The 27,104-nt window shown below is 34.9% G+C and overlaps 4 protein-coding genes across 6 annotated transcripts in view; 2 read left to right on the forward strand and 2 right to left on the reverse strand.

Annotated features, from left to right (window-relative positions):
• The window catches only part of LOC7479617 (DEAD-box ATP-dependent RNA helicase 53, mitochondrial), a 68,348-nt gene that overhangs the window by 7,278 nt on the left and 33,966 nt on the right, over positions 1–27,104 (reverse strand). The window lies entirely within an intron of this gene.
• On the forward strand, positions 5,476–7,491 carry LOC7479614 (protein TIFY 5A). The gene is made up of 3 exons (XM_002307883.4): positions 5,476–5,905; positions 6,254–6,335; positions 7,027–7,491. Exons 1-3 carry the CDS (start codon positions 5,817–5,819, stop codon positions 7,216–7,218), a joined length of 363 nt encoding a protein of 120 aa, XP_002307919.3. The 5' UTR covers positions 5,476–5,816; the 3' UTR covers positions 7,219–7,491.
• On the forward strand, positions 7,955–13,175 carry LOC7495643 (uncharacterized). The gene is made up of 18 exons (XM_002307884.4): positions 7,955–8,137; positions 8,215–8,287; positions 8,828–8,871; positions 9,043–9,085; positions 9,260–9,463; positions 9,577–9,693; positions 9,879–9,950; positions 10,305–10,349; positions 10,443–10,522; positions 10,661–10,725; positions 10,810–10,876; positions 10,991–11,104; positions 11,222–11,295; positions 11,815–11,912; positions 12,001–12,060; positions 12,160–12,228; positions 12,342–12,395; positions 12,838–13,175. The coding sequence occupies exons 1-18, from the start codon at positions 8,025–8,027 to the stop codon at positions 12,898–12,900; spliced, it is 1,455 nt and encodes a 484-aa protein (XP_002307920.4). The 5' UTR covers positions 7,955–8,024; the 3' UTR covers positions 12,901–13,175.
• On the reverse strand, positions 15,260–26,087 carry LOC7495644 (uncharacterized). Of its 3 annotated transcripts, XM_024604338.2 has the most exons (31): positions 25,529–26,085; positions 24,916–25,369; positions 24,562–24,819; positions 24,264–24,476; positions 24,018–24,149; positions 23,802–23,931; positions 23,672–23,718; positions 23,487–23,588; positions 23,264–23,371; positions 22,875–23,017; positions 22,677–22,771; positions 22,505–22,583; positions 22,367–22,418; positions 22,205–22,285; positions 21,672–21,767; positions 21,457–21,560; positions 20,510–20,966; positions 19,895–19,930; positions 19,592–19,796; positions 19,373–19,506; positions 19,053–19,233; positions 18,742–18,971; positions 18,539–18,634; positions 18,161–18,250; positions 18,037–18,069; positions 17,814–17,948; positions 17,664–17,724; positions 17,528–17,583; positions 17,379–17,435; positions 17,175–17,295; positions 15,260–15,678 (listed from the first exon to the last, which is right to left on the reverse strand). In XM_024604338.2, the coding sequence occupies exons 1-31, from the start codon at positions 25,903–25,905 to the stop codon at positions 15,527–15,529; spliced, it is 4,515 nt and encodes a 1,504-aa protein (XP_024460106.2). In that variant the 5' UTR covers positions 25,906–26,085; the 3' UTR covers positions 15,260–15,526. The 3 variants fall into 3 exon arrangements, 1 of the variants encoding a protein (XP_024460106.2); XR_002982604.2 differs by lacking the exon at positions 15,260–15,678 and having other exon boundaries at positions 17,204–17,295; positions 17,528–17,566; positions 25,529–26,087; XR_002982605.2 differs by lacking the exons at positions 15,260–15,678; positions 17,175–17,295; positions 17,379–17,435; positions 17,528–17,583; positions 17,664–17,724 and having other exon boundaries at positions 17,918–17,948; positions 18,161–18,228; positions 25,529–26,087.

Raw genomic sequence — 27,104 nt, forward strand, 5'->3', positions numbered from 1 at the left:
AAGTCCATTATATTAATTTTAATTTTTTGTTTTTAAGATTATTTTTGTTGTTTTATTATATTTTTTTTATTTGATCAAATATTAAATCATCTTTAAAAAAAACTATTGTGACTTACGCCAGGTTTTGATTTTTTATTTCAAAAGTATTTTGGTTTTTTCACTATAAATTTCAAATGAAAAAAAAAATTTATTTTCGATCAATTTTGATAATAACCAATAAATTTTTTGAAAAAATCAAAAAACCCTTCAAAACCAAACCAGTGTTAAATTTTTTGGGGGATAAAGCAAAATCATCATTATACAATTCAATTCAACTGAACATTTCAAATAGATCTGAATTTTTCAAAGGCGGTTTAGCCTTTGTTAATTCCATAATTTACTTCCACGAATCATGTGATTTCCTTAATATTTGGTGGTCTAATTAGGTTCATTTGGTGCGTGGTGCATGAATTGAAATCAGGTAGAGATGGTTTCAATTTTATCCAAAATCTTTACTTCTACGTACTACTATATATTATTATTATTATTATTTAAATAATTAAAAAAAATAATTATTATTATAATTTTAAAATATGAGTACTCGAGAGTCAACTCGAGACAAAATATAGATCAAACATTTAAAAAAAAACAAAATAATCAAATCCCTTGTTTTAACCAAAAAATTCAAAAAAAAAAATTAATAGATTTTAACTCGTGTTTTATCTTAAGTCGATTTAAATTTTTAATCTGGTGAGGTCGGATCAATCCTTCCTCTATTTTTTCTTAAACTTAGCCTTTAATTAATCAAGTCTTATCTAGTGTCTACTAAATATAAAATAAAATAAATTATCCAATTCCATTGAAAGTTCATCAAACACAACACAAGAAAAGAAAATTATTTATGAATCATATCCAGTTATTCGTGTTCAGTCTAGTTCATATGTTGTTCTTTGAAGTTATGAAGTGTGTGGGTTGGTAAAAAGGCCATCAATAAGAACCATACTCTTCGGCCTTTCTTCTTCAACCAAGAACTAAGAGCTACTCGTGCAACCCAGAATAAGGTATTAGTTTTTAAACCAACAACTAATCATTCAATACAAATTAAGCAACAATTCCATATCAAATATTAATACAATTGAATAATAAAAATCTACTTCGCCTTTTAACAATTCTAAATAGCACATAATTAATAAATGTCGAGCACTTACCTGATATGAGCATCTACTCCTCAGCAATTTCTCTTACAATTTTAACAACTCAACATTAAAAGTCTCATATTCTTGTATTAATTTTATTTTTCGCAAATAAATCGATACATAAATAATTATGACTATAATACCATTCATTTATCTCTTTGACCGAAAATACCAGAAAAAAGAAAGGATATTTTTTCTACTTAAAATCCTTAAAACTCAGTTACCTATTACTCATCCCATGATTAAATTCATTACAATTATACCCTCTTCAAATATCGATTTATTCAGCCAAACTCATTCCTCCTATTTTCTTCAATTGATTGAATTCTTTTTAGATGGGGGTATGTTTTTTTTTCCAATTAACCACAATTTCCTCATCAATCCAACAATCAACTCTTCACTATAACACTATAAACATTAACACAAGTGAAATTAACTTTAATTCCATCAATTTCTCAAAAGCATTAAATTCCTAAAACATTCAAATTCACATTTATCATGTAGAAATAGGATCAATCATCTAAATTATTACCCACATGTTTAGTTATACAAGAATGATGAATATGTACATTGAATCCGACAATCATTATTTCTCTCTTTTTATTCAGGCAAGTTTTAATTCAGATTTTCATGCTTTTCCTTTCTCTTCTGTATTTCAGACTATATATTTCTTCTTTTTTTGCTGGTTCGCCGTCAACTTGTTGGCACCAGCTATTTTAATATATCCTATCTTGCAAACTTGTCTAAATTCATGAATGACGAGCCTATTGGACCTGTGGCCTCCTGTGCTAATTTTTTCCGATCCATGGCTTGGCTCTTTATTCTCTTACCTTTCTTTCTTTCCTTCCACCACCTCTCTCGCAAGTTTGTCCACATTTTCTCTCTTGACATTGCTATCAATCTTCATTCCAATTCCTCACTCCTCGCATGTGCACCTACAGTTTGTTTGTTGATGACCGAAGGATGGCCAACAAAGCTCACGCCAGAAGAAATGCTCTCAATCGTTGAACCCCGTCAACAATGTGTTAGAGAACCTCCAATCTGTTGATGTTTAAGAACAACTTCTTGTGGACACCAACTAGATACAAAGCCCTTCTCTTTAGTTTCTTCAGTGAATTCTGGTGGCAATATTGAGGAGTCGTCATTGATCATCATGTCAGACCTTATTATCCATAGAAATGGGTGACCACTTTTATCAATTCCCATTCCAACTTCAATGAGCTGCTGCTTTGTTGCGTCCGCTAAGCTGCCAAAATTCACATAAATTACTGAGTTGGGCGTCTTGGAATCCAGCCATTAATCGGAGGCACTCGGCTTCTTCTTTCCATAGATTACACATCCAATTGAATTCAAATCACCTTCTTGCATTTCATTGAGAAGTAATTGAAGTGAACCAATCTTGTAGGCATGAGGAAACATAGAGTGAATGACTTTTCTTGCTCCAAAGCATCAAAAGTAAGGAAAATATAACTGGAGAACCTTCAGAAGCTCTCTCTGCACATTCCAATCACAAGTTAAACAAGCAATCATTTGGATCTGTTGCCCGAACAAAACTTGGAAGATCCCTTAACCTTATGTCTTTCATTACTGGCATATTCCATTCGAGGTGCCTGTTTGATAATATATGATGATTTTTTTAAAAAAAAATTAATGGGGTCAGGTGTTACTGGGCTTAAAGAGTCATGCCCAGCACTTGGTCTACCCATAAAAGGGCCGCGTGGGGGCCTTTAATATTTTTTTAGTTAATGGGGTGGATGTATCGTCCGCCTCAATTTCCTGCACATAAAAAAAGACGATGCGTTGTCTATAAGTATCTAGAATCCAGCCACTAGTTTGGCTAGAAAAATAAGATTTTTTTTAAAAAAAAAACTCATTTTCAACTTATTGTTTACCGAAAACATCTAGGATACATCCTAAGAACCTTGTTAAACTAATATATAGCTTTCAAAAAACAGAAAAAACCTCCCCAAACCTCAAAATCAACTCGAAACTAGAAATCTTTCAGAGCTTAGATATGTTTTTTTAGATGTTTTTAAGGTAAATAAAAATACATAATCTTAACTCCACTCGTCATATATATGGAACCATTTAACACAAAAATGAATCATTTTGATGGTCAAAATCTTCTCCAATAACAACTTTCTCTTTCTACGCTGAAATCTAACAACCTCATCTCTCTCTTCCACCCAAAAAATAACTAAAAAAAGGAAAAAAAAAAATTTGATACTAAAATTTCAAATTTTCAAAATAATTTACCACCCAAAAGCAAAAAGTATTTTCACTATGCAATATGTGCATAGTGAAACATGAGCTCTTTTAGCTTTATATCTAATTGTTTGGTGAAAAATATAACATTTGGAACGGAGATAAAGTAAAGATAATTTCTATTTTATCAAAATAAATTATTATTATTATTATTTCAACAATTAGGTATTCTTGCCAACTTGGTGCATCAAAATTAGGTCACTCCCCCAATCTGATAAGTTTTAATTAGATTCGTATGTCGCTCTAGTGTTTATATTTGTGATGCCAAGAATTTCCTGTGGTAATGTTTGCTCTCCTTGTCATAAATAGTATGATGAAAACTCATGGCGGGACCCTAAGAAATTTGTTGTGGTAATTAGTTATTCGTTGTATCAGTTCTTGAAATTATTTGTTGTAATTAGATGTTTGGTAATGTGATATAAAATATTTTTTAAAAGTATTTTTTAATTAAAAGTATATTAAAATATTTTTTTAATTTTTTTTTTATTAAAATTCAATTTATTATCTTTCATATCAAACTATCATTTATTAATTTTTTAATGAAAAAAAATGCAAGTGTACTATCCCACATATCAGGCATGGAGTTATTCATTAAAATTTGAACATAAAATTTTCAATATACAAAATTTTCGTTAACAATCTATTATGTTTATTTTAGTTAACGAATTGAGATACGCTGCAAAATTGCATAGTTTTACCTTAATTAGCCACACAACAAAAAAAAAAACCTAAAAGCTTTTTAGCCTTAAAAACCATATATTTTTTATTTGAAAAAACTATTCAAGAAAAACAATATAAATATACAAATAGACTAGCAAGAAAGGTCTCGGGTCTCATGCCAGTACTTAAACCCGAGCCAAGAGCGCCCGTATGATTTAGACCCATATTATTTTGTTTTAGTTCATTTATGATCCTTCAATTTTTTATTATATAAATTACAAGATAATCTTGTATTTTTTTACATGAGATGAAGGGAACTTTGATTTCACAAAAACATAATTAACAGCCAAAAGTTGTTTAAAATTAATTTTTTATTTATCTATATTTTTTTAATTATGTTTATTTTATATTAAAGAACTTATGTTGAAGATTAATTCTTGACAAAATATTAACCATAATCCACTTTGAATTTGTCCTTAAATATGTTCATTGAACATGGTTTTAAAATAAATCTTCAAACACAAGCTTATAGAATTCATCCTTTTGAATTTTGGGTTTTAAACCTAATTGTTCACATTGGGAATGGTGAATTTACAAGAGATTTACATTTTTCATTAGATTTAAACCTCAAGATAATACTTCAGCCGTAGAATTTTAGAGCTACAAAAACATTTTAAAATATTATCAGATTTAAATGCATGTTTCTTTCGTCTCTGATTTCTTTCCACCAGACTAACGTGTGTTTTAAAAGATGGAGGTCAGGATTTGCAATAACATGGCATGCATGTCATAAATAATATCCGCAGTTTGCCAATACAGGAAATGCCATGTTTTCCATGCAGTAATCAACATCTTTACCTTGAGAGACTCGGCCGAGAAGGAAGAGATATCAGATACTGATATGCCATTGGCAAATCCTACCAAATACCCAACATCACACTAATTTTCCAACTACAATTCTTGGCATGTGGCATGTGATAAGGCCCTAGCTAGACGACATTGCTCATGTGCCTTAATTCAATTGTGTAAATGTTTTTCATGGAAGAAAGCTACACCTAATTAATCATCCTAGCTAGGCAGCTTCTGATGCCATGATTTGGAAAAATCAGCTAGTTGGATCGTGGCTTCCATTGTGAATTGGTAATTGGTCCATGTGCTTAACCACATCATAAACTCGATGCATTAAACATCGAGGGCTAGGCCATCTTGGTTAACTAATTAAGACTCAATTTCAAAGTAGAGTCGATCGAGGATTGTGAAGAGAATATATTATAGTCATTCCTTCCATGAGCTTTTTTAGCCCATTGAAAGGAAGAAAGGATTGTGGTCCTATATATAGCAAGCTACACAATAATGGTGATAAGTCATTCTCGAAGTTAAAGAAAATATCTAAGAGTTGGGGGATCGTTTGGATCTCTTGAAGAGTGTAAGAACCCCACAAAAGACATTGATGTAATTAGTCCATGCATGTGGAAATTATTAGCTCATTCTTCACGTGCCCTGTAAGGTTTTTACCTCTCCCACTTTGCTAGCTTGCAATTCGCATGCTCCTTTCCTTTTATAAGAACCCATTTGGATCGAAGATCTCTTCTTCCCGTATCGGATCATGTTCTTAGTGCTTAACACAGCTCTTTTTGTCATGTTTTCTATGGCTTTGTAGTGTATCAAACAACCTTAACTTAATTCTTTGTCTTGATTTCATACTATCTTCTTGCAATGAGGAGGGATAGCAACTTGGATCTTTGCCTTTCTCCAATGGCGCCTTCTTCATCTTTGCCGTCGGCTAGTTCCCATCAAAACTTAATGTAAGTTCGATCACATTTTGCATGAAGGAGGTGAATTTTGTGGGATTCTTTTAAAAATCCTTTTATAGCATGTTAAGGACCATTTCTGGAGAGGCTGTGGTGAGATCAGAACGGTGGTTCTTATACTTGAATCCATAGAACCTGTAGAAGACTTCTAAATTGTTTCCTATCTTACCTCGTTTTCATTCTTTAATAATCTTTATATTGATTATTTTATCCATCTAATGGTCATGATAATTGCATATCATTGTAATCATGTGGTAATTAACACTCATTGAGCAATTAGTGGGCTATTAATTATGCATGTTTTCCCTTCATTCTTTTCTCTTTTTTGGGATTTAATTACAGGGATGAGCCGGCAATGCGCCAACAACATCTCACAATCTTCTACAATGGAAGGATTAGTGTTTGTGATGTGACTGAATTTCAGGTAAAATAAAACGATGCGTGATGTCCTGCGACATCCTTGATGAATGATGCTAAATTTACCCATATTCACCTGCCCTATCGGTGTCCTAAAATCTTGGATCGTTAGACGAGTGGATTCCAAATTTGGGTTCCATTATTGGGTTTTTGTAAAATCATCTTTTTTCCATCTTTCATAAATCAAATTATTACAATTGTTAGCCATTGACAAGAGAAATACGATTTTGTGATCATAAGGGCCTTTCCATGGATATTATATTTGATTTTTTTTTCTTCGTTATTTTTTTTAAAATATAAATCCAAGATGTAACTATTTATATTTATTTTTTGAGTATTATAAAACCTCTTCGGAGGGATTGAAGGAAAGAAATAAGTTTTTTTTCCATCTGGTTTCTGATTAGAAACTCCCAAAAGTGCATAATTTCTAGTTTTGGAAGCTTGCGAGAAAGAGATTGCAATTTTAAGATATTTTAGCCTAAAAACTGAGGTCATGCACAAGGTTTGGCCCAGATTGGAGACACAGGAACAGAGCACAAGAAGCCATGTGAGCTCTCTCTATCTGCCTCGAGGACAGAATAGAAGGATCAATCGCAATCCTCCTCCTCGAAAATAAATTAACATTACAAGAACAAGATCATGGATGGTTCGAAGAATTTAAAATCTACTAGCTAACCCGTGATTTCCACCGTATGTAGGCTAGAGCAATAATATGGCTAGCAAGTCGAGAAAAGGAAGAGAGAAGTAACACTACAAGATCCAACCAAGCACCGAAACCTCTGCATTCTCAGCTCCATAGCCCTCCTGGTCTTTCATTGAAGAGATCTCTCCAAAGGTTCTTGCAAAAGAGAAAGAAGAGGGCCGAAGCGATCTCCCCATATAGACAATGATAATGGCTGAAATAATTGTGGGGGAAAATAACCTCAATTCCCAATTCGATGATTACCATGTTGTTGAATAAGAGAAATCTCATTGATTTTCAAGTGTATAAAAGTACTCTAGTGTAGCTATGATTCTTGAGAGGAGGAGCCATTTGTAATGTTTCCAAATCCTTTCCCTTCTCTGATTCCTGTTTTGATAATAGTTATAATTTAAAAATTATGATTCTTTTTTAAATGTAATGAAAGGGGTTGAAACCATAGAATTTTATGGTATTCGAAGAACATTGTTTTTTAATTATTATATATTTGATATAAAAATAACAATACTAATAATATTTTTTCATGAAAATTCAATTCAAATTTTTTATTTTTATTTTTTAATAGGTTTTTAACATTATTTTCTTACATTTATAATGTTTTTAACTTTAAATTAAACATAAAATATGAATATATTATTTAAATTTTTTTAAAAAAATATTTTAACAATTATAAAATATTTTTTTAATAGAAATAATGTTCCGATAAAAATCTTGTATTTGCTAAAATAAGTAAAAGATATATTAATTAGAAAAAATTATAAATAAAATAATATTATTTTAATAAAAATAATTAACTCATTTGTGACTCAAAACACAAGCCCAAAAATTAAAGCCCACAATAACAAACCGCTGAGCCCATGATGACCACATCAACAAAAACTGCCACTTTACAAACACATAAAGTTACTTTTGCAGTCCTTGTAAGCACTTCACTTCACTTCACTTGTAACACCAAAGACACAAACCCAGAAAGAGGAAAAGAGGAAAAGGAGAAAAATGATGAAGCCTCCTCAAGGAGAAGAAGAAGATGAAGAACGACTTCGTCAAAGAAAACTTGAAGAAGCCCTTGAAGTCAAGTCTCTCCGGCGCATAATCAGTGCTTACCTCAAGTAATTTTATTGCCTGGCCTTTTCTCCCTCAATTTCCTCTTCTTTTTTTGTGTTTTGATTTGTTTTTTTGTGTTTAGTTATCCAGAGGCAGCAGAAGAGGATGTTAAAAGATATGAAAGATCTTTTAGGAAGCTTTCTTCTTCTCACAAAGTGGGTTTTCTTCTTTAATGGATTTTTTGCATGTTTTCTTGAGATCTTGAAAGATTTGAGTAAGGTCATGTGATTTGAATAAAGATTTACTGAATTCTGAGTTGGAGATAATGAATTCTGAGTTTTTAAAGCACTTAATTTTGTGTTACTGAATATTCTAATGTGATTAAAGTGAAGTCGCCGGCTACCCCACCAGCTGCATTGACTTGAAGTCACTGGAACTAGCAGCTCTCTTACTGCATGTGATTGATTGATTGTTTTTAAAGTAAAAGAATTGCTGAATTGTGAGTAGATGTGCTCTAAATTCTAGATTTTTTAAGGTAAATAGAAATGAATTCTTGTATGTGATTTTGTGAAAGTTGAATTTCTTAGTTTGATGTGATTAAAGCGGACTTTAGGAATTATTGAAATTTACGTCGAACATTTAATATTTTCGGTTTTATTATATGCCAGAAAAAGGATGGATTATACACTCCTGTTATGGTAATTCATTCTTGATAAAATGTGATTTGTTTGTCTTTCATAATTTCTGTTTCGCAGGCTTTGTTGTCACACTACCCTTTGAAGTTTCAAAGTCTAAGAAGGTAATTTTCCGAGAGGAAGGGGCCGCAATGCTATTGCATGCTCTAAATTTCACAAGTACACACAGGCACATGACTGCAGAGAGTCTTTGCCTTGACTGCAGAAAAGTAGTATTGAGTTGGTATAATGTTGGAGTTTGTGAACAATTTTGCCTTTTCTTTTTCTATCTGCAGGTGTATTTCTATAAATTCGTTTTTCATAATTAATATGCTTCAGGTGAGTTGAGTTCTGTGTTTTCTTTATTGATTATCTCTTTTTATTCTCTACTTTATGTCTTTGTTTCTCACATCTCCTTTTGTTTTATATTAATTCTGCAATATTCTATGATCTTCAAGAAAAAAAATAAAGTTTTATTCAATTTATTTACTATGATTGGCAATCACTTTTCAGGCATTTGAGCCACCCCTAGATATGAGCCACGATGTCGACGATTGTGGGTGCTCGCACTTTGAACAGCCTCCAAATGACATGAATGTTTGCTCTCATGAGTCTGCCGCAGCTAGTGGAAGTTGTTGTTCCAAACCTGATGAAGCTTGTTGTGGAGAACCAAGCAATATGATGAGCAAACCAGCAGATTGTTTGGCTCCCAATGAGGTCTCTGCAAGATGGCCATGTGATGTTTTGCATAATGACTGTCTAAACTGCAAATTTTGGTTCCAATTTTATGTCTTTTCATTTAGAAGTTTGACTTCTGTAGATAACAACAGGAGGTGGACACTGAAGGTTGTCTTCGGTCTGATACTGGGAGCTGTCTGGCAGGCCGGGAAAATTACAAAATGACATCTGAATGCTGTAGCAATCATGTTTCTGATTCCAATGGAAATGTAATGGTGTTTAGTTTGTCTAGTTTTATCACAAAGTTTCTTTCCTTCTTTGTTTATAATTACTTTCTGCTTGCTGCTAGAATTAGGAATGGATTTCTTGCACAGAATTTCTCTTTAAGTCATCATTTTTTTTCTCGTGCCATGTGCCAAAATTTACTTTCTTGCACATTACAATGTACATTCAGGTTCCGTCATCACATCATGATTGGTTAGATCCATCACTTCAGTTGCGTGTTCCGATGGTTGATGTTGATAAGGTATTTGGCTATCTTGTTGTAGAAGCAAACTTTACGAGCTTTGCTACTTTTATTTGGTAAAATGTGTGAAAAATCAATGAAATTTTCTATCTTGATTCAAATTTTAATGAGGTCACATGTAATTGACATGGCTGCCCAAGGTCACTGTTTTTTACCCTATACTGGTTTGATGAATCTGCAAATTTGGGTCAGAATATTTCAAAACTGATGCATTTTTCATGTCTTTAGCATATGATGGATGGGAAATATGAAGAAACAAAAATGCATCTCACAGATACAAGATGCCTTTGGTGTGTTATTTGTGGAAACTTTATGATTATAAATTAATGTTACCATTTTTTGGTCATTTCATAGGTCCGTTGTATAATAAGAAACATAGTAAGAGACTGGGCAGCAGAGGTAATGATGCTTCATTGCTTTACTGTTTCTAACTCGTCATCTATGATTTTTGAGCCAAGGCTTACGTGTTCCCCCATTCCTACACTGATGCAGGGACAGAAAGAACGTGATCAGTGCTACAAGCCTATTCTCGAAGAGCTGAATTCTTTATTCCCTGATCGTTCCAATGAGAGGTACATAATTTCCTTGTATTGTGTTTTTCATTTTGGGAATGCAATTTCGTGCTTGGTGATTGTGAAATAGAGAATGAAGTATACTCTCTTGTGGGAATAATGTTTTATCTACTATAAACCATGAATTTCATTGTACAGTCCTCCTACTTGTTTAGTTCCTGGTGCTGGTCTCGGACGTCTGGCCTTGGAGATTTCATGTCTGGGTATGTATTAAAGATGTGAAGTTCTTACAAATTCTACCTTGGCAACTTTAGGTGGAGCCTAACACTTATCATATGATAATGAAGGTTTTGTTAGCCAGGGAAATGAATTTTCATACTACATGATGATATGCTCAAGTTTTATTCTTAACCAGTAAGAACCTTTTGACAATTTCTTGCTAATCTTATTATATCTATCCTCTCGACAGTGGTGCAAAGTAATCTGCAAAAGAATGAATTTCACTTTCTCCCTTTCTTATTGTATTAGGACCGAGACTGCAGGAGAGTGGACTATATATCCTTGGATCCATAGCAATTGCAATTCACTTTCAGATAGTGACCAACTCCGTCCTGTTTCAATACCAGATATTCATCCAGCAAGGTATTCAGGCTGCACTTCATGTTGTTTCGCCTTCAAAATCTTTGCAGAAAATTTTTAAACAGTTGCCATTTGCTGTTGTTTTAGTTTTAAATCCACATTGACTTTCATAACAAGCAGTGCAGGGATTACTGAAGGTTTCTCCATGTGTGGCGGTGACTTTGTTGAAGTGTATAGTGATCCAAGTCAAGTAGGTAGGAGAATTTATTTCCTTTTAATGTTTCATGCTACAAATAATAGTTGGAACTTTAGGTCACCAAAGTGGAAAGATAATTTGATATATTTTGTTCCCTCCTAAGGAAACTTTTATTTATGCAATATTAATTTATTTTGCAGAAAACTAGACATGGTATCAAAGGCAAAGTTATTAACCCCGGTCTGGCTCGGCCCATGACTCAACCCAAGGCTTGGGCCATGGGTTGGTCAGGTTAACCCGGGTCAATCAAAACAACATAATGTAATTTTTTTTAAGCTAAAATGATATCGCTTTGATTTTTTTTTTAAAAAAAGGCAAAACAAAGTCAAAACAAGTTTTGATAAGGTCGCAGGTCGACCAAGTCCCTATCAACTCTAGGTTGGGTTTTTTTTTTTTTTTTCCAACTGGGCCAAGGAGCAGGTCGCCGGGCTTAATAACTGTGATCGTAGACACATTATTCCTGCAACATTATTGCGTTGAAGTGAATTCTTATGGAGAGTACTTGTATTACATGCAGGAGTTTGGGATGCAGTTGTTACTTGTTTTTTTATTGATACAGCACACAATATTGTTGAATATATTGAAATCATATCAAGGATTTTGAAAGATGGGGGGGTGAGTTCCTTGAAGCTGTTTGAATCACTTTGTACCTTTTCCTTTATTCTTCACCATGGAATTAGCTCAATCAGTTTGGCGATGACAGGTTTGGATAAATCTGGGACCGCTACTATATCATTTTGCTGATGTGTACGGACAAGAAGATGTAAGCTTCATTTTTCTCCAATATACATTTATAATGAAGTATATTAGGTGCTGATTTGATGCTGGTTTCTTCTCATTGTATTTACTCCTTTTCCTTTAGGAGATGTCCATTGAACTGAGTTTGGAAGATGTAAAAAGAGTTGCGTTAAATTATGGGTTTGAAGTTGAGGTAATAATCTCAACTCCATATATTTTTGGTTATCTTGCATGAGCGAATGCTTTTCTTTTCTGGCTATATCTCTTCATAATTTAAAATCACACTGTTTTATTCATGGGCTGCAGAAGGAATCGACAATTGAAACGACTTACACTACAAATCCTCGAGCAATGATGCAAGTAAGTTTCTCAGACTGATGTTGGGTATTCCCCAATTATATGTTTTCTTCTCTTGCTTTGTTAATTTAAAAGGAGAAATAAGGGGGTGGGGAGTGAGCAGCTAATCCTGTAAATCTCTCCCTCAAAATATTAACCTTGCAGTATTTATAGAACGACCAGTGTCAATTGCAAGTTATTAAGGGCTAAGATGGAGTTTAAAAATGTTGAATTAAAGACTCGAGAGGCTTGCAGTTGTGGCTAACAAGTTTGAATAACCAATGTGCATACCTGTGTCCAATGTTCAGCAGTCCCAAGCATGCTATTCATCTGATCTTTCTTAGCCCAATGACAGCCACTGAAATCCCTTTTGCTAATCAAATCTGATTTTTGTAGTTGTAGAATTTACATTCAGCTCATGCTGGCCTGGTATTTGTAAACATATTGATAGCAATCGTTTTCACAGAATCGATACTTCCCTGCATTCTGGACAATGAGAAAGAAATCGGTGGAGAAGCATTCTACATGAAAAGGAGCGACAGAAGCATTCTGCATAATGATTACCTGCCTATATATTATGCAGTCTGCTATATTGCTCCCTCGTAAAAGCTGCATAACCGAAATCAGTAATTCTATTGTATTTCTAGAAAATAATACAGGGTTTAAAATTAATTTATCTATGCATCGAATTGTTGACTGATAGACGCATTTATTTCTTTCTGTTGCCAAGTTTCCTGGTTTGTGTCCTCAAATTCTGGTACAGTGTTAAGAGATTAATTACCATTGCCACGCTTGATTAGAGAATTACAGGTTTACAAGCTTACAAATACTTGGAACATGGGACTGGACAAGACAGGAAGACCTTACTTGTACTTGTGTTTGGCAGATGGGACAAAGCAGTTCCTTCAAAGACATTGAAACCCCTTGATTAAACTGGATGTTAGAAAAAAATTCGACCATAGGCAATGAATCGAATGTTCTAGGCATACGGTTCAGCATCGACTGTGCCTTACGAAGGATTGAAGAAGGCATCCTCGCCAAGGACACTCTCTGGTGTTGTAGCTGACACCTTGCTTTGCTAACAAACAGTTACCTTTAACAAAATAACAACCATGATATCATCTTCCTTCACATTTCTTTCCATGTGCCAACTGTGTATATACTATATACTCTCCAACCTGCAAGCAAATCTCACCAAGCATAAGCGAGAACTCCACCAGGCAATCCTCTATGAAGACCATTGCTGTCTTTATCTTTCTTGTTCTAGTAGTATCACAATGGACCATGGTTGCAACCCAAGGAGTCAGACCAGATGTATTTGAATGTGATCGTGTTGCCATGGCTCTTAGATAGTGCTACCCTTACTTGAGAGGCATTTTGATCCAAAGCCATCAATGTCATGCTGTAATGGAGCTAAGATGATCTTGAACCTGGCTTCTAAACCAGATGAGCAGCCTCTGGGTTGCAAGTGTTACAAGGAAGCATATTCCTACTTCGATAACTTCAAGGAAAATGCCATGTTGGAGCTTTCCAAGGAGTGTAATCTGAACGTGACTCCATTAAACGGTGATATCTGTGGCAGGTAATTTCTTCAAATTTTTATTTTTATTTTCACTACCATATATTCCCGTCGAGTATTTTTTTTAATTTGCAAGTAGCATTTGATATGTGAGACCGGACATGACAAAATAGGATATCTTTACTTCGACCACCAAATAAGTGTTTCTATCATCACTCATAGCTTTAGTTTTGTCCAACTTTCTATAAAAGAGCTAACATTGCCTCATCCCGTTCAATCTCGTCCCATTCAATCTCATTTCCTAACCAAATGTAACAACTAAAATTATAGGTTAGAATATAGTTTTTAGACCGACTCGAAGATTATTCTAGAATAAAATCTAGATCACTAAGTCACTAGATCAACCACATCAATCATTTTAATTAAAAAAAAGTGTCATTTTGTTTTTTTTTTAATTATTAAAATTAACCCTGACCGATTTAAATAATCTTTGACTGTCAATCACATCATTAAAAACATAATAGATATTAATGTTTTTTATTTATTTAACTTGAAAGATGACCCAAATGAGGCTTCAAATCACAATTTTTTCTGAGATTAATAACTGTGGGTTAGGGTCCTTCAAAAACGACCGAGATGATATTGAACCCGTGAGGCCGGAGCATCTACCTAGAAGTCACTTTTTGGATTTACTCAATATTTTCATATTTCAACGAAATTTTGAACATTTTTATTGATCGACGGTGATCTGTTCTCTTAAATTATTTGCCAAAGAGGCCTAAGGTATGACCCAAGGATTCCAGGGCCTGGACAGGTCTGCGTCCGAGCTTAAAGCGTGGGTCTTAGACTGGTCAGAATATAGGGTCAGGCTTAGGTGAAAACTTTCCGGCCCAGGCTTGTGCTCAGTTCTGTTCTCTACCAAAATACGAAAGGCACAGCCGAGAAACAAATTCATAGTCCCGGTGATATTTCTCAAATAAAGGTTCATGTCTATTTATTGAATCCTTCATGTCCTAATATAAGCTGGCCTGTTTTTTTTTTCCCTTGACAGGTACTCAACTCCGAATAAATCTTAAAGCAGTCAAGGAGTAACTTTCTTAAACTTTATATGGGGCAATAAATGTATTATTAATATCCAGATTAATGAACCACCTTTCTTTTATAAATTTTTTTATGTAACTCCACCCTATTGTAACATAAGATATTGGTATTTGCATGGTTGGCATGAAGTAAATCTAATTTAAAAATCATATATTTCTGGAGTCGATAATTTTTGGTCCATAATGCAAAGATCAACTATATGATTATAGCAGTATTATCTAGCAAGAGATTTATTGAATTGAAATCATGTAATCAATGCAGCTGAAACTGGTAGAAGATACTCAAATTATATCAACTGAAAAATAAATTTATCACAGATCGATAGTATGACTTACCGGAATCTTCAATTTATAACGCATTTACAATGGATTAGGAGTTAACGTTGTGTTCTTATATCTTACCTCCTTTTCCTTTTCGTCCATCTTTTGCTGGGATGTGCAAACCACATCATGTCTTGAACTCTGAGATTTTTCGCAGAAAAATACTTGATATTGGCTTCAGTCTTAACCACTAAACCCTTTGATAGACAAGGCAATTATTCTGTTTCTCTATCCTCACTAGCAACACTAACTGGCTGATCCTCCTCAACAGCTTCTGCCAGATCTTCGTCAACATTATTGTTCTGATCATCTGCATAGGCCTGGGAACTTACAACCTGACCCGTCAAATCTTTATGTTTCAAATTCCCTATCATAACACAAGGATAGTAAATAAGTTAGTTGGACCGTAGTTATATTTTTGCCAACTAAAGAAATATCACCAATAAAATTCTGTTAGTGTAACAGCCGAAATGTCATTTATAAGAAGCCATGTAAAGGCTTACAACACAAATTCGTGCTCTTCAATGGTCGTCTAAAAGCTTCATCCAACCACTCGTTTCAAATTGTGAAACTTTTAACAAAATATGAGCACTCCAATTCATCTATGATATCAATTTGTAAATAATATGACCATTCATCAATTTCAAATCAAATAGTCGATTTCAAATTGTAAATACTGTGACCATTCATCAACTTCAAATCAAATAGTCGTTTTCAAATTGATGCAATGTGTTAGTGAGCTGCCTTTGTGCCTGAGCACACGGGGATTTACACACAAGGATGGATACCACCTCTAACCCAAACACCTAGACTACTAGGTCAAGGGCTCATCTTGTATACGTCTCTTTTCCCGTTCCTTCTTAATGTAAGATAATTACCACTTACATGTATGTTGGAGAATTATATAAATAATAGTTTAAGTTATTGGGTTGACCAAACAATCACAAGTTCGAATCTCTCAACTCTCATTCTATTTAATAAAAACTAAAAACTAAACACATGTACAAGTTTCAAACTCAAAAAGCTTTCATCTGAGTGGGTATGTTAGAAAATTATATAAATCATATCTTAGGATCTCATCTAACAACTTAACCTATTTGGTTGAGATGGTTCTCTGACAAAGTGCACCCAACAAATCTTCTCCTTACATTTGAGCCCAACCCATTGAACACAACTCCACCTCCAATGGAAGCAAACAAAGTCATGGAAAAGCAGAACCTTTGGTTATGATACCAATTTTTTATAGAGCTGCCTATGTTCGACTAGACTTTTGGGTTGGAGGTGTTGTTCATCCTTGCGTATAAGCCCTAGTGCTTGCATGCCCAACACGAACACAAAGGCCATGCATCACCCCTAACTCAAGCAGACTTTTGGGTTGGAGGTGGTGTCTATCCCTGTGTGTAAGCTCACATGCGTGCAGGCTCATGCATCTTCCTGAACACAGGCAGCTCCCTAACACAAAGTCTCCCATTTCCCACCTTAACTAAGGGAAATCAAACTGCCCCTACCCCTGACCCTCATTCTAAGAATTGACCAAGTAATTCCAATAGAAGCTCAGGGTACATACTGCTGCTTGAACTGCTCAATTAATTAAAACAAGGTAAACCATTCCAAGGGGATAGTTAAAACTATATCCAAGTTCCAGGGTGGTTAAATTTTAAAACTTTTGATTGACATTTTAGTTTCTAGACCGAATTAGCCAAATACCTTCTAATTGCCCAATTAAAGTTGTGTGATATAACTAGCTAGGAAAGAGCTTTAAATGGGATTCTGACAGCTCAGTTGATGTTTATTGCAGATGTTACTGAATTCTGGAAAATGCAATAAGGGTATATAAATTAAACAATTATAAAACTTCCATACCCATCCAAAAAGTGCATCCACTTGATGTCGAGTGAAGAAGAGCCTTGACGCGGAACAAAAACCGTTCCATTGAACGCTTTGTAGCAGGAATTTTGCTAGTGATGGCTGTTTGTTTCGAGCCCTTCACAAAGAGCAACAAATTCAGACTGATCTTATGTTGCAAAGTTATTGACTCAAAAATAGAAATGAACATGACAAACTGACCTTTGCTTCAGAACATAGAGTCTGTATTGTTCTTGTGGCCTTTTGAAGCTCTGTTACCTAAAGGAAGCACAAAGGAGGAGCTTAGCACCAATCTAAGATTTTTATCATAATCACCCACCTTAGAAGTTGTTCAGTGGACCTGATCTTACCAATTGGATTATGAGTTCATTGTGTGTTTGAAAGTGAGCCTGTAAGAAATCAAAAACTGTTTGAAGGTTTAAAATTCAGTACTCCAAGCAACTACATCTCAGATTCTACTGCAAAAAGAAAGTGTCACGGATGTACCTTTTAGGAAGGAGTCCACAAACTTCCCACCATACTTGACAGACATGGCACGCACAGTCACCTGCTCCATTAATTTAGCATGTCAACCATTTTCCACTTCACATTAGAACCTAAATATTGACAAAGGCACTCCCGTTTCTGCTTTCCTACCTTGTCATGAGTTCTGCACAAGTTAACTAGTGATACGACAACGTTCACAGATTTTTGTATTTTGATCAAATGCTTTTCAACAGCTTCAATCTGAACAGCAGCTCTGGGTTTCATAAAGAGAGCAATTTCCTTAACCTAATCACAAGACAGGAAAGAATAAGAAACTAAAATCTAACTCCAGATGAATTTTTCTCTATTTCAATCTTATGTATTTAAAACTCACCAATTTGTTAAGAATAGCGATGTTCCCTTCATGCTGCACATAAAACCACCTTATGTAAACATTTCCAAAGAGCAACAGAAACATTAGATGAAATCTACAATAATGCTACCATTGGAAACCATACCAGCACCCGGCACCACACAACAAATGTTGCATTGCATAGAGTTGGGAAACCATGATGATCATCTTCTACTGTTGTTCCAGATGAAGAAACCTAGTAAGAAAGTGAATTCCATTTACAGATAACTTGGAAAGCAGCACAATCATGTTGTCTGGTGCATTGCAATGTTGGACATTCCATCCATGTTTCAAGCAAGTCAGTGTTTTATCCTAACTGTTTCAAATTCAGGTTCCAAATTCCAAATGGTGAACTCTTAAAATCACATTTTCAACTCCAAGTTAGAGGGATAACAATTTTACTATCTGGAAGAACATTGTACTAGGATGGTCAGATGCAAAGGTAATGAGTTAGCAGAAGATAAGTATAGAAATATTCACATACCACAGGCAAAATAGAGCAGGCAAGCTTATCCAACAAATCAGATTTAGATTCACTATTCTCCAGGTAAATCTGCAAAATCTTTTGTACAATTTCCCCCTGACAACATCAGAAAATTAAACACCATCTACGCATGTTACTTGTTCCATTAACTATTAAAGACTACTGAAACAAAGAGCTAAATAGGATGAGATAGATGGTCATACTTTGTTCTTCCAACTGTTCTCAAGATGTTCACTATCCCAGTTGTGACTTAAAAGCTTCTGGGCAGAAGTTCCAAGTCTGCTGCGCAAGTTTGGAAGGATCCTGTGAATGGATGGTGAGTGTATACCTTTACCATTAGTCTCCGATTTATCCAGTACAGTCTGGACAGAGGTTACAAGTGATTCTAGGGTAAGAAGAGATTCTGAGGCCAGCATAAAGGAGAATGAACATGCTGCAAGGAGAAGTAATTATAATTACAAAGGATACCTCTTGACCACATTATACACCGCTACAAACAAGATAGAATCTATACCCATATCTAATGCATCTTCAATAAATGATGAAGCTCCAAGATACAAATATTCTATTGTCCCAGGTGAAGGGCTATGCTGTAGGCCAGAAAACACATTCTCGGATACTTCTCTTGGTTGAAAGGCTTCAAGAAGATCCGATAGAACTGATTTGTGCATTTGAACATCAATAAGGTTTAGCATCTGCAAATAGGAAAAGGGCAGAAAGAAGTTTGAACAATAGAAACTCAGAAAGGTTGCTTGCATTATTTTCAAAAGAAAAAAAGAATCAATTATGTATTGGTGACTGGTCTGAGAGAGAGCAAGAGTTAAAAAAAAATACCTTACTAAAACTATGAAGTACTTCTTTAAATACCAAAGTCGAAACTACAGATTTTGAAAACACAATACTGGCTACTTCTGGATTTCCAGCAGAAGCAGAGTGAACATTCCAATGATCTTCACAAGTTCCATCACCTGCAAAGAACATGCTCTTAGATAACAAGAACACTGTCACACGTGAGTAGCATTTATCCAACCAAATTAAGCAGCATAAACTAACCTTCTTTAAGAACAAAAATGGCATTATCAAAATGCCTTCTCAGATTTGGAAAAAGCGGCCTAACGTTGCTCAAGAACTCTTGCAAGGTCATTCTAGTAAAACCTGCAGGAGCACTCAAGCATGTGGCCGAGAATTGTTTTCCAGGAGGCATAAAGTAATCCAGCTTGTTGTGAAGATCGCGCAAAAGGTATAGATAGAGGGGTAACTAGCACAGGAAATAAATCATTGTGCATGTTTAATGACATTAATAACCTATTAAAAAAAAAACAAATTACCACAATCTCAGTACAATTAGATTTGTACCTCAACTGCAGGATCAAGGCAACAGGACTTTTGATTCTGCATATGAAAAGACACATTAAATGACTTCCATCAGTGCTTGTTTAAATATACTACACATGTATTAAACAACAGCATGAGACTAGACCAAAAACCAAGATGCTGACTTCGGATAGAAATTATCATGCCTAGTGAATGAACACCCTTCCAAGGAACAAGATGGAAAGGGAATCAGAGTGTGGGACTGTGAGCGAATACCAGCATATCACTCTAACACAGTAATCTTAGTCTAGAAATTCTAGAGAGAGAAAAAATTGAAGAAAGGATAGCACATGCAGAAGACCATCCATCTTATGAAACAGATAGATGTTTGATATGATATGTAATATCTAATTTAGTAACATTCTTGCATACAAGTGCTTAAATAAGTTGATATAAAACCATTCTCCTTTACATTCCTTCCAAGTACAAAATGCAATTTCAGAACAGACAAACTGAATAAAACGTTGAGAAAAATACCATTGCACAAGATCCTGCAGTTGAAAGTCTACATTTGAAATGAAAATCCCACAGCAAGCAGCATGTAAAAACTAAATGAAATGAGAATCATGATTTTCAGCAGCATTATTGTGTACTCACATTTGAAAACATCAAAAGGGAGTAACATTGGACATGGAGCGGCCTGAATTTAAATCGTTGTGCTTCTAGAGCCTTGGCAACTGCAGAAACTTCTAAACTTATTAGCCCAGTAGAATTACAGGAATCTTGATCTGCAGGAATAAATGTTTGTCCCTTCGAAGATTGACTAGTAGACTCCTCATTTGAGACATCTTGGCTTGTTACAGCTCCTTTTTTCCTCAACACATCCAATATTGTTGGCTGCCGGAGTTTACCATTTGGATCCGAACTTGATTCTTTTGATGTCTTTTTATGTTTGTTGTCTTGTGTTTTCTTATGTTCACCGTTTTTTTCGAAATGTACCCTATTGTTAGCTTTGTTTAAAAGTAAAGTTCCAGAATTATCAACTTGAAGATGGAGCTCTGGCAGAGACAGAGGATGGCATTTGATGCAGTTGTTTAGTAAATTTTCCAGAAATCTGCATTTCAATACTATTTTCATCAGTGCAAAGATAACATACTGCTTTCAGAATGAAACTGAAAAAAAACTACAATTGAAAATTGCATAACTCCTGGCATGAATCAAATACACTTAGACTAGTAAGTGGGACTTTCATCGGTGTAATAAGAATATGCAGTTGTAACAAATGATGTAAAGATTCCAGTTTTTTACCTCTAAGTGTATGGAATGCCTAGGATTGCTTGCATGACTAACTATAGAAGTCATAGTCAACCAAATTATTGATCAAGTAAGAGCTATCCCTTTTCTAGGCTTTCATCTGTCACTTTACAGTGTGCCTTTATTACGTCATTCTTATCACTGTTCACATAACAGCAGTAAAAAGGCCAATCCACCTAGGGTACTATTGTGGAACTGTACAGAGAATTACACCAAGGCTTTAATATATAAAAAGATGTGATTAAAAATGGCGCATGAATAATCAAGTAATTGAGAGCACTAGAGTTTACACTAGGTTCCTGAGTCGCTTCAATAGCTTGACAATTATATCCATTTTTGTAGCCTGACTGGTGCATTCAAATCTTCCAGTAACTTGTGTACAAAAGGCATTAAGCTACAAGCAAAATTGTATGCATTACAGACCAGAACATATAGAAAATTATTCAAATAAAAAAAAAAGTGGCTCAACCCAGAAGGTGACAATTTCAAACTAAAAAAATATTACCAGTTCCCTTATCCAGTTTGCCGCATAATAAAGAGAAAGGCATACAATCTGTTTCTGCTTAGCTGTCAATGATTGCCAGCCTGCTTCAGAAAAGTACTGACATTGCACAAGATATAGGTATCAGAAATTGGTCAAGACCAACAGCAGTGCCAAACTATGTAAATGTACAAAGCTGAAGGAAATCACAAAGTAGGTGACACAGTGGCAAAGGTCATCAGAAGTTCCAAAGTATCAAGCGTCAGGAGCACTATGTGCACTGCTTGATCTGGACACAATGAGTTACAAAGATTTGCTAGATAACCACTTTGGAAGCAAAGCACTTCAAAACCTGTTCAATGAAACCATGCTTTTTCCTGCTTGACATAGTATTCTAGCTTTTTTAACTTTCCTTGCCCTCCTTGAAACATGAGCAAAGGCAAAAAATTCTGCTTGTATTTAAAACAACGCTTGGATGCTAAAATAACCAAAAACCATACATATGAAGAAAGAATTACTTCTCGATGATGTTAGTAAAAGCATCTCCCTGGCCTCACCTTAGAGGAGGGAAGGTGCAAAGGGCAGCCAAGTAGTGCATCAATTCCACTAAGAGATCCCTGATTTGTCAACCTCTCAACCTGAAAAACAGACCAAAAAGAAAACATCCATATGCTTCCTTCTAAGCTTATAGTTCTAATGCCTAAAGTCCATGAACTTACAGCGGATAGTAAGAGGAAGTTAGCAGGAAGAACTTGCAATGAAGACGTAGACCTGGGCAGAACAAACTTTTAAGCCAACAGGCACAAACATTTAAACAAGTACTAAAAAGAAAAGGGCAAGGATGGCCAGAACATTACTGCAAGGAAGAGGACGACAATGACAAAATGCTCAAACAAATAGGAGATATGTCACCATCCAGGTTCATCCACAGTTCCCCTGCAAAAGGAAAGTTATACATGTCCTGATTTCCCATTAACTTCAAGGGAAAAAAAATGAGAAATCAAGAAAGAGATTGCAATGCTAATTCACCTTCTAAACCACAATATGAGTCCTCGCCTGGTAATTGTCCACCTTGGAGATCAGATAGAAACTTAGACTCAAACTCTCCAGCATGTTTGCCAACCCTACAAAATACAGACAATTTTCTCCAATATAATCAGGCATTTGATACTGTTTTAAATGACTGAGAAGCTTAGTTTCCAGAATTATGTGGTTGTAGTCACTGACCATTCTACAATTTCTGGCTGAAGTTTCTTATGAAGCATTATTGTAGTCAGTTCATCATAAAAGAGAACCAATGGTAAGCACAACTGCTTGCAAGAATCCAGAGATGTTCTCAAGAGTTCCAAAGCCTCCTCACAGTTAGATTTCTGTGTAAGTAACATTCAATAATGGTGAATAGGCATGCTGGAATAAAAAATCTTCATTAAAACATGAGAAATTAAACATAGTAAAAAAAAAGGTTAGCAGGATTAATTTCCTTTATAACATAGGAAAGCATTGCAAATTCTATAGCAGGGGAGCAAACATGGAGCATTATTTACAGTTGGAAAAAACATCAGCAGCAAATAAATAAGCAGCCATAATCTTGCAGTTGAGGAAACAGTGAATCCTACCTGAGAAGGAGACGCCCCGGTAGCATTATTTATGTCTCCGAGACAAGAGACTACTTTCAGAGTCCCGATTAGGCCCATCTTCTTGTACTTCATATCTGGATGGCTGACCTATCCAATATGAGTCATGACAACCAAGAGAACATGGATAAAGACTAGAGGAAATTTGTAAGCAGCTAAAAGGGGACAGAAAGAGAAGGATAAAAGAAAAAAGTACAGAAAATACCTGCTTTCGGATTATCATAAACAGTTCATCTGCAATTGAAGATCCAAAACAATATGTACTAGATCGAGCTGCCAAAGCCAGCTTGCTGAAAACTTCATAAACCTGCACCACGGAAAGCTAGTGAAACTGGCACAAACTATCAGCATTTCAACTTATAATGCCAAGAATAGAAAAAATCTACAGACCTTGTGTAGATGTTCCATGCAAAATCCTTCCAAGTAATCCAGTATACCTAAGGCAGAACATTAAACACATCAAGAGAAATCAGCATCAAGTCACAGCATATAGTCATGTGACACAAGAGTGGATAAATACCATTTATATGAGCAGAAAGTGGAATCAACTCCTGTGGATACTTGGAGGCCAGCAAAGCCATGGTGTTCAAAGAAGAATTTACTTCGAAACTAACACCAGATCCAACATGAGTCACAAGTGCCCCAAGAACCTGCAAAAAAGCTGGAATAAGACTTCCCACAGTATGCGTTTAAATTACTAAATCACAGACAAGAAATATTTCAGCAGGCTACTGACCTCTTGTCGAAAATAAGTATCACCAAACTCTCCAAACAAGCAAATGTATATGTGAATGCCAAAATCCCTTGCTTTTTGTTCTTTACATGCCAATAAGTGCTCGGCCAATGAAAGAAACCACGGAAAATAATCCTAGTCAATAAACATAAGACAGAAATCAAAAGGAGTTCCAAAACCATTCCTTAATTCTGATCCTAGCTTGTTAATGTGAAATGATTCTTCATTCAAAATGACGGCAGCTTATACCTGAACCAGTTCTTTGTTGCCACAAATACACTGGTCAATCATATCTTCCCGAATACAACTTTCAACAATTTTCTTCTTGAGAATCTTCTCAACACTCTTTTGCATCGACTTGCCATTCATGTATATCAATATCAGAAGCCATATGTCTATGACCTTGTGATCCTGAGGTTTCTCAATACTACTCAATTCTTTCAAAACCTCCTGACACAGCATCTAAACAGCAGCAAATGGAATAAGATCATATAGACAAATAGCATACACATATGCTTACATTGGCAATACTGCAAAGAAAACTTACATTCTTAAATAAAAGACTTGATCTCAAAGCATCAAGAATAGACGCCTCCGTATTATCCACGAGTGACTTCCCTTTAAGTTTCCGCTGCTGACTTGAACGAGAACTATTCGACATTCCCACAAATTTTAGCTGCTGACGAATCTGCGATATTATTCTTCGAACATTTTGAGGTGTAGCCGATAGCAATAAAAAACTAAGCAAATTCGGAATATGCTCCCCATCTATTGTCCTAATACACGATAAAGCTGTCGAAATAACCTTCAAAACAAAAAATTATCACTATCAAAACAAATCAAACAAAAACATAAAATGCTCAATCCCAAGTCTCTATTTTCCAAAAACATAACAATGCACCTGTTCTTGCATCATTTCATCCAGATTAAGATTCGAAAACGCATCAAGCACCGGCACAATGATCTCAGAATCCTCCTGTAGCATTTGGTCTAACGAATCAACGACAGCATTATTACTACTTTGATCACCGATGATCTCCGGCAAAGAACCGATAATCTCTTTCTTTAAATATAAAGGACAGATTGAAACAACTTGCAATAACTTATCCGTGAATGTATTAGGATCAACAACAAAATCAAGCCACCGGAATTGATCAATTATCAGCCTGGCTACATCATCTTCGAGCGACAGTGTTGTTCTAGAATCTACGGAATTCGTGTCGAAATATTCCGGAAGTTTCTCGAGGAGCATGATCTGAAGGTCTAGCTGAATTGCTGGAACTAGCAAGAGCTGCCTTACTAAGCTCTCACTTCTCTTGGCGCCAAAACCATCTCGTTTCGAAAATGCAAGAACCCTGATTAATTAACATTAATAATAATTAAAACTTAATTAAATGTTAATGACGTAATTAAGGGCACCACGGTGGGGCCCACGCAATCGCGCAGGCACATTCCAGGGAGCTTTTTATCTAAATCGTGAAATAAAGCAGAATTTGTGAGTTTACGAAACTGACCTGCGGAAGTTATGTTGAAGATTAATGTAAGAGGAGAATCCGGAAAGGAAATCGGAGCGGAGAGCAGGGGCGGTATCGGAAGAAGAAAATAGACGGTTGAGATGGTTCCGGAACTTATGATGATCAGAAGGAAGGCAAGGTGGACCTGAAGGATTGATCAAAGTACAGCCAGCATCAGCTAGAATCGACACCAATTTATCAACGGATGATGACGATGAGGATGATGATACTTGATTGTCCTCGACGGCTTCGTTTTGAGATTGTGGTGGTTTTTTGGTGGTGGTCGTGGAGGATTTGGGGATTTTCGGTTGTGGAAATGGAGGAATAAAGGAGGAAGGTCGTTTCCGGGAGGGGTTTTGTTGGTGGAGGAACACCATTTTGGTGGCGGACGAGAAGACGTTTGGTGGTTTAGGGAGAGAGAAGGGGATTTTGATGTGCAAAACAAAGTGGCGCCAAATTGTTGAAGAAGAAACCGCTTGAAATTATTTAAAGGCTGGTTGGTTTAATTGGGCTTAATGAGGTTAGGTCCAGCCCATGTTAAGTGATAAAAGGAAGTAGGCTTCCATAACACTTTTTTTTAATATATATATACACACACATACACCGTTTGGTTTAATTGGGCTTAATAATGATTGGTCTGGCCCATTTTTAAGTGATAATGGGAAGTTTGACATTGGGATAGCTTTGCTTTAAAAAAAAGTTTTAAGTTTTTTATTTAAAAAGAATTAAATTGATGTTTTTAGATTATTTTTATAATTTTTAAATATAAATATTAAAAATAAAAAAATCTAAAAATATATTTTTTCAATATATTTTTAATTGAAAAATATTTTACACCGGTACAATGTTTACGGATATCCTATCTATCTCTATATCCAAATTCATTGCATATTTTACTTCCTTCTTTTTTTCCATCTCCATCTTCCTGGGAACAGGAATTTTGAATACAAGACAAGGTAACCACTTACGGTCTCTGATCAACCTTTTGGGAAAATGCTCAAGGTTTTATATTAAAAAAAAAAAAAACAAGGGGACTGTTACAATGCCGTATGCCACTTTAAATATATTTTTTATATGTGGTAAAAAAAAAAAAGACAACATCAGATCATGTAAATTCATATGAACCGTTCAAATTATCAGAAATAAATAAATAAATTGGGTGATCTGCTTTTAATTTAATTTGAAAAATAGAAAAGAAAAATGAGAGGGAAACTTTTCAGTGACTTATCCGATAAAAATCACCATCCACTTTAGAAAATTACTCTTTTTTTAAGAAAATAATTATTTTCAATAAAAATGCCTCTGGTTATTATTAAAAAACCTTGAGATTTTGTGTTGTTATTTAATGAGTTTCAGTTAATATAATCTATTTTTTAATTAATTCCAATTAGTCTTGGAATATTGAAATTTCTTGTTGTTTTCTTGTTTCTTATTATTTAATTTTATATAATATGTCTTCGTTTATTTTCTTATAATTTTCTTTACAACAATATTTCTCATAAAAAAATATTTTCATCTTTATATATGTAAACAATAAATCACACAAGCAGTTGACACTTCAATCATATATAGATAA

Source organism: Populus trichocarpa, chromosome 6 (assembly GCF_000002775.5).
Source record: "Populus trichocarpa isolate Nisqually-1 chromosome 6, P.trichocarpa_v4.1, whole genome shotgun sequence".
Lineage (NCBI taxonomy): Eukaryota > Viridiplantae > Streptophyta > Magnoliopsida > Malpighiales > Salicaceae > Populus > Populus trichocarpa.